General features: G+C 35.5%; 1 protein-coding gene across 1 annotated transcript; it reads right to left on the reverse strand.

Annotated features, from left to right (window-relative positions):
- Positions 1 to 611: 611 nt before the first annotated feature.
- Positions 612 to 4,122, reverse strand: LOC111904979 (triacylglycerol lipase 2). Its single transcript, XM_023900667.2, has 9 exons — positions 3,943 to 4,122; positions 3,508 to 3,615; positions 3,268 to 3,408; positions 3,055 to 3,165; positions 2,483 to 2,626; positions 2,289 to 2,329; positions 2,074 to 2,153; positions 1,899 to 1,994; positions 612 to 977 (listed from the first exon to the last, which is right to left on the reverse strand). The coding sequence occupies exons 1-9, from the start codon at positions 4,120 to 4,122 to the stop codon at positions 658 to 660; spliced, it is 1,221 nt and encodes a 406-aa protein (XP_023756435.1). The 3' UTR covers positions 612 to 657.
- Positions 4,123 to 8,141: the final 4,019 nt, after the last annotated feature.

Consider the following 8,141-nt stretch of genomic DNA (forward strand, 5'->3'; position numbering starts at 1 on the left):
TTACAATGGATTGTAGTCTACAAAGTTCAATACAAAATTCTAAAACCTAATTTATAGTATGTATATTTAAGAATTACAAACATTTATTTTTATCATTGAAGAGTTTAATGGTTATTAAACTCTAAACCTATTGAACCCTTTCATTGAATTGAACTCATAATTATAAATGCTCTTATGATTGGAAAATCTTTAATTTGAAATACATTTCTTGTAAAAATTTTGAAAAAGTTTTTAGGGGACATTTTTTTTTCTTTCCATGTTCACTATGAACATTTCATAGTGGGTCCACTGTGAAATATACAGCCATTTTGAAAAAAAAAGTTGGAAAATTGAACATTTTGTTAAAAGTCACACTCTATGATGGCTATTTTTGTTATTTTTTAAAAATAAATATACGTAAAATGTTCATAAATCTTGAAAATACAAAATTTAAACTAAAACATGTTCTATTAAATACAATTTATCCTTCAACCAAATCGATATACAAAAAATATGTCATCATTTGTAAATTAAAACATATGCAATTATAAACTATCAAACATCTAAATTTAAAATATGACAAATGAAAATTTTGCTACATTGATACATTCACATGGTTATGAAACTTAATGTACAAACATAAATCCATTTATTAAAATACACGGATGTCACGTTTTTTTAATTGAGGTTCAAAAATGCCATTACAGGATCATACACAACTTTTTTCGCATTCACAGCAAATACAAAATCAGCATGTGCATAGTCCTCCTGGTATTGTACAACAAGCTTATCCGGATCATGATCCTTAATGCTTTTGAGCAGTGTGTTGACGTCTTGCACATCAGCCAACTCATCTGCCCCTCCATAACCGAGGTACATTGGGAAATCTTTCGGGATGCTTTCCATGTCATAAACCGGAGGCGTCGATTGTCCATAGTGCTTCTCATTATCATCAACATTTCCATAATCATACATTGTTATAGCTCCTGTTCGGATCACTACAAGGATTTTCAATAAGAGTTATAAATCAACGAGTCTTAAATAGTATTTAAGTGTATGATACAACTATTTTATGACTATTAAACTGAAGTTAGAGATCAAAATTTGGGTTAGTTATATAGTAATATCAAAGGGCTTCTAGCCTAGCAGTATCCAGTGTTTTCCTCTCTCCTTGAGGTTGAGGGTTCAAGACATAGGTGGAAATTTAGGAGTAGTATAGGAATAGATTAGATTTGCCGTTCCAAAAAAAAAGTTGTATAGTAATTAAAAATACTTTCATAATTTTATTGATCCATACAAATTAAAATATTTTTTTTTCTAAAAATATCACGTAATAGCACGCCCTATGTAGTTACATAATAAAGGTCCTAGGTTCAAAACCTAGTATGTGTGTGGGCGGTCTAGAGTGTGATTTTGGAACAATAGAATCTGACAAATGAAAATTTTGCTATTTTTTTTTATTAATATTAAATGAACCCCGATGATAGGACATGTGTATATTAGTGTATGTGTGAGCACATATATTAGTGCATGTGTGAGCACATATATGTAAGATGATTTACCTAAGATGGTAATAAAACTAATAAGTTAATTAATACTCATTAAATGGTTGAGATAATATACTATGTTGTATGGATTTGTAAAATCACATAAAAATGCTATAATATTCCTTTTGCATTTAGCCTTAAACTTTAAACAAAATGAGTCTGCTACCGACCGATGTGCCACTATCCATATTTGCACCTATTTGTATCCATGAGTGTAGGTCGTTCGTGAATGCTTTGGACATTTAATTAATTAACTATGAATAAAATGGAGTTGAGGACCCCATCAGCATTATATTTTCTTTTTTATCATAAATATTAATATATTAAATATAACTATATATAAAACCATATTTAGCAGATAAAATGTTTTACTTTGAGCAAGATGGATCATGTTCCTAGCTGCGGTCGACTGAGGTTCGTGTTCAAGAAACTTATCCGTCATAGAAGAGTTCACACAACAGTTTTGCCCTACATCACCACAAACACAAATTGTTGTCAATTTGTTTTTTACACAAAATATTTTTAATCAATTAAGCTACAAAAATACCAGTAAACGATGTCATCAAATCGCTGCAATCGTTGCCAGGCATCTTGCATATAACACTAAGAAGATCAACAACAGCTTTCCTGTATAGAATTGGGCAAGCAAGATACCATTTTGTTTATTTCAATTCAAGAAAGTATGTTTATATATTGCGACAAAATGACACCCGTTAGGAAATGATTAAAACTATGAAATTGAGAACGATGTATCTTTCTTACCCTCTTGGAGCAAATTCATGGAGACCCAACCAAAATAAGGCCTGTCATAAAAGAACACAATTAACATTATTCCGAGACACTGTTTTATAACAATGAAACATTTTTTTATATTGACATAAAATCTTAATAATAAAAACTATCAAGAAACTAAAAATTATTTCAAACTTTGGTATTATGAAACAGAAGAGATTTACTTCGCCTAAGAAAGCATCTGCACCCGCTCTTGCAAGAGTTGAAGATATCTGGCCTAAATACGCGATAGGGCTAAGCAAAACAGCCGATCTTAACATGTTCAATGTTTGGTCTTTTGAAAAGGCAGAAAACGCAATCAAAGTTCCCTTCATCATCGGACACGTTAAAACACAATTTGTTAGGAATATATAAACGAGAAAATAAATCACATACATAAAAAAAAAAAAAAAAAACACAAGAACACAATATTTAATTAATGTGACTATTCTTATTCATGACCTTAAAAAAACCGATATTACAATTGAAACCCTATCTCCAGCCATATTATATATGCATACTATAAAATATAATCTTAATTAACTAGAATATGGTCGACCCAACTCCAAACACTTTGTCTATTTTAAACAATTATCCTGTCAAGTGTCGGGTTTCTTTACATTGCCTGGTAGGGTCCATATCTATTCGGATCGTGAAGCCTCAAGTCACATTTAAATAAATATATTAACGGATGACTCATCGCAAAAATAATTTGAAAAATATAAATAACCTACACTATTTGGTGCGATATTATTACCAAGGAATGACCAACATAATGCATGTTTTGGCCTGTTTGATCATGCACAAATTGGATCGAAGCAGGGAGATCAAATGCTACTAATTCGTCCCATGACCATTCCCAATAAGCCTGGAAATTAAAACACAGTTTTCTGTTAAAATTCCATAAATAATCACAAAACTGATTTACAAAACAGAAAACGTGTCATGATCATAAAGGAAACATATATACTGGATCACTAGGATTAAGTGATGTATGGCCACGACTATAATTGGTTCCGCGAGTGTTCGCTATCCACACATCAAAACCGTTATCTGCCAAAATGAATCCAAGAGATTCATCAGGAGAGTTTAAAACCCATGTCCCACCATCCTGTCAAATACCAAAACAAAAACTACTCAATTCATTGAAGTATTTAATGTTTTCGTTAAAGATGTCATTAATGTATTCACGTATAGGCTGTAAAATTACCATAAGAACCCCGTGTTGTAATAAAACCGGGGGCTTATCTGACTTTTTACCTCCCTGTCCAGTCGGAATCCGTTGCATGCTAAGTATATAACCATCTTTAGTTGTCACCTAAAAAACAAAAGAACGTTACACAATTTCAACCCAAATATGTAAACAGGAACGATTTCGGTGCATTTATCATAATAGGTCCAACGAGTAAAACTATATAGCTAAATGAATTTAAAAAAAAAGTTCAAACAAGTCATGTAATATATATATATATTTAAGGGTTACAACTTTCTAAAGTGTTTTAATACATTAGTTATTCTCGAAAAAGGATTGAAAACATAATTAGTGTTAACGAGTAAACTCAAACCAATTTTGTGACCAATATACATACCAGATAACTTATCTTTAGATATTGTCACCTAAAATATGAACCAAGTAAACACATACCTTGTGCTCTTCGCATGTGTAGCCTTGTGTCTCAATCAATAAGCTACATATGCCAACCTGATTAATCGGCGAAGAGGACAACTCATCTCGACTATTGATCGAATTTACATTACGTATAGCTTCAGAGATGGAGGTTAAGTAAAGAAAAACGATAATTTTAGTGGTAATTGTATAGGCCATATTTGTATCCATGGAGCACCACTGAATGTCCTTTTTATATAGAAAAAAACATTGGCACTAGGACAAAATAAATCATAGTTTAAAACGAGGGTCAAGAACCCTAGAACAAAGTAAATCATAGTTCAAATCATAGTTCTTGGACCATTTGATTAACATTACCCCTGTGTCTGGACCAAGATTTCGTTGGAACCACGGTTGACCTCTACTATGGCCATTTTGAAGGTCTAGAACACTAGAACAAAGTGTTCATACGACACTAGACATGGTAGAATAGATGAGTGAGTTAGGGAAATGGTCAAAATGAATAATATTTTACGGATTGAAATAATAATTAAAAACATATGTGTGTCTCGTATTAAGTGACTAGGCCTCTAATATATGGTTATCTCGAAATTTACAGCAAAGTGGTCATAAATAAGACACGGGCAAAATGGATTAACTAGATTTATTTTTGGAAACAACAAATATCATTAAAAGTCATCACCGCTTACTCGCTTAGCAAGAAACTAACAAGCGTGGTCAAGAGTACAAACCAGGAAAGAAGAAATTAAACAAAAAAAATACAATTATATATGTGCAAAAGGTGAACTACACCACTGAGCCCAAGTACCACACCATATATGACTCTTATGTTTAACTCACATATAAGATACAATTATTATAATATCCGTTGTTTTTGTTGGAGATACCTGCATTTTTTTAAACTACATCATTTATGGCTGGCAATACACGAGACATGGAAAAGAAATGGGGTTTAGTATCGCTCTTTTACATGTACAATTGCCCCGAGAGCCCGCAGAGTCGGTGAACTCCAAGATTTTGGCAAATTGAACTAATTGCAGGGCACACTATTTGAAAATCCGTTCTTGCACCTTCGTTATGAACTCACAATTAGAAAATAGATGGTTCGATGTCTCAAATTTCTTATCGCTTAATGGGCAACTAGGGTTGTTCCCTTTGATTCCTCTAACCACCAAAGTATCCCCACCGGTATTCTATATAACGAAGTTCACACACAAAACAACAAACCTTTAGAGGAACCGATTTGGACCAATAAATCATCGGCATTTATACGAGTTCATTTTAGAATTTATTAACCTCATCATAAAGTCTATGTATCTTCCCTAAAGTCTGCGTATCTTCCATTTGAGTTTATTGTGAATCGAAAGCCAAAATTGTTGCTGGAAGGCACCTACATGTTGCCTATAGCCAAGTACAGCTGGAAGATTTCCCTAAGAACATCCTCATTTCTCGGTATCTATTTCCAACGCCATGAGAATCCATTGGCAAAAATTCTTTCGTGAATCAAGAAACATTTTCGTTCTTCAAGATTACAAAGAGTTGGGAATGGGGATTCGAAAGTGATATTGGCACACCATATATCTTTCCAAAAGAGTATGTTAACACTAGAACCTGAAATTAATCTGAAGTAATCTTTGTAATTGATGCCAATGGAGTCTAGATTATTTATCTCCTTGTAAATGTTAGACCATAAACCATTTGATGATTTCTGAGCAATGTATGATACCGGTTTCCTCCTTAAGTTATGTATGATCAGGATTTCATTTTTCCATAACCTATTGGCACAATTGTATAATCTCCACCACCATTTCATTAAAAGTGCAATGCTCTGTGTTTTTAGGGTTCCCATACCAAGTCCGTCATCTTTTTTAGCAGCAATGACTTTTTTCCAGTCCACCAAATGAATTTTCAATTTCTAATCATCTCACCTGCAGAAAAAGTCGTCTGATTTTTTCAAGAGATTTAAGAACTCCTTGTGGTGCTTTGAATAATGACAAGAAGTATGTGGGAAGACTGCCAAGTATGGATTTTATAAGGGTTAGTTTTCAACCAAATGCTAATGTGCTTGCCTTCCAAACTGATAACTTGGATTTGAATTTGTCGACGATAAGTTTCCAATGCTTTTTTAGGGCTATATTGGCACCCACAAGAACACTAAGATAGGTGAAAGCAAAGTTTCCTTCACAACAGCCAAGTATGGAAGCCATATGGTGTAATTCACTCTTTGGAATACCGACTCCAAACAATCATGATTTCAGAAAATTCACTATGAGCCCTAAAACAGTATGAAAACATTTAAGAATAGGAGATAAGTTTTTAGTTCTGTCTACTCTCCATGTAACACCGTAAATTTCAAAACAATTTTTCGCATTTTATAAAAACACAATTCGTTTAATCATTCATAAAAACATCAATGTTTGAAACTCAATCCATGCCATACAAAAATCCCAAGATCTCATAACATAAAAATCCCGTGTGTGTGTACTGATCAAGTCGGCGCCTTCCCACGGTCATCACTAGTACCTGAAACAAATAACACTAACACTGTAAGCACAAAGCTTAGTGAGTTCCTCAAAATACCACATATAACACATATTAGCCACTCGAGGCTATAACTATATCGGTCCGTGCACCCAAAACTCTGTGAACCCTCAGGTTCTAACTCTGTAAACATGCACATCATAAATCACATAGAATAATGCAGTGCAACGCATAACACATATATAGCATCCAAACACTGTATCACATAACTCTAGTTACCTACTCAAGGTAAAGTATAGTGAGAAGACTCACCTCGCGTATCTTGATAACTTGCAAATCCCGGAAATCACTCGCGCTCGATCCCCCGAGCTATAATCCTCCTATAACACAATATATCTCTAATTAACACTTTCACAACTAAGGTTGACTAACCCTATCAATTCAACACTGGTCAACTCTGGTCAATGGTCAACGGTCAACTTTGACCGGACTCGGCGAGTGCACTAGAGCGACTCGGCGAGTCTATACGTGTTCACTGACTCCCTAGGATCCTCTCTTGACACGTCGAGTACTTCCCTAACTTGACGAGTTCCACCTGGCATGAATCGCGGGGCCACCACGACTCAACTCACCGAGTCTCAAGAACAACTTGGTGAGTCCCGGCTTGACTCAGCCCCCTATTGACTCTCCCTGACTCACTGGGTCATCCCCCAACCCGGCGAGTCTACTCGCTGAACAATTTACGTGAAACCCCAACCCTACTCGCCGAGTCTTAAGAACAACTCGGTGAGTTCATGCCATGCACAAACTCTATTGACCTTCTGAGGTCAGATCTGCTTTCCCAAACCATAGATCTGGCCTTCCCAAGCATGAATGTCACGTAAAGTTCGAAACTTGATGCTTGTATAACCCCCACAAGGCATAAAAAGGAGATTTGGTCCCAAAAATGACAACCTAGGTCCAATAACTCCATAATAACCCAAAAAGCTCCAAGGGTTAAGGTCTCTGGACCTCTTTGAGTCCAGATCCAAGGCACAAACTTGAAGAGGGACCATTTGCTTCACATAATCACTCTCCAAAGGGGTTAGAAAACCCTAACTCTAAAGATCAACCCTAAAACTGAAGGAGGTTCGAACCATTACCTCAAAATGAAGCCTCTGGACTCTGGATCTGCTGGAATCTCACCTCCTCCTTGCTCTTGCCACCTTCTTCTTGCTAAACAAGGAACACAAAGGCCCAAAAGTGACTTCCTCTCTCCCAAAACGAATTAGCTCTCTTAGGGTTCTCTCAAGGGACTGGTAGCCGAAATGGGAGGCTATAAGTGCCCTTAAATAGGCTCCAAACCCGGGGAATTAGGGTTTCATTAAACAGCGTGGACTCGCCGAGTCCAGACGCGAACCCGTGCCCATAGCCGCGATCATACTCGGCGAGTTTGGGCTCCAACTCGCCGAGTCTCCTCACAAATCAGCAAAAATATAAGAATGAATAATACCTGGGAATCCGGGCTGTTACACTCCATTCTCCTGCAAAGAGCTTCGTCAACATAAAATAAATGTGAGATGGATGGGCTATAGTTTGGAAGATTTATTCCACATAATAATAAGTTCTCACAGGAGCTTTTAATAGCCACGCTCAATCCCTCCACAGTCAAAATGAAGACAAATGGAGATAGGGGATCTCCATCACGGACACTTTTAGATATTTGAAACTTGTCTCTTGGCGAGTAATTCACTAAA

Source organism: Lactuca sativa, chromosome 9 (genome assembly GCF_002870075.4).
Source record: "Lactuca sativa cultivar Salinas chromosome 9, Lsat_Salinas_v11, whole genome shotgun sequence".
Lineage (NCBI taxonomy): Eukaryota > Viridiplantae > Streptophyta > Magnoliopsida > Asterales > Asteraceae > Lactuca > Lactuca sativa.

Excerpts from the sequence above, each read along its gene's own strand:
- LOC111904979 (XM_023900667.2), bottom strand. The coding sequence starts at position 4,122 with ATGGCCTATACAATTACCACTAAAATTATCGTTTTTCTTTACTTAACC. Across the intron at positions 3,409-3,507 it reads TACAACACGGGGTTCTTATG|GATGGTGGGACATGGGTTTT; the intron begins GTAATTTTACAG and ends GGTATTTGACAG. Across the intron at positions 2,627-3,054 it reads ATTATGTTGGTCATTCCTTG|GGAACTTTGATTGCGTTTTC; the intron begins GTAATAATATCG and ends CCGATGATGAAG.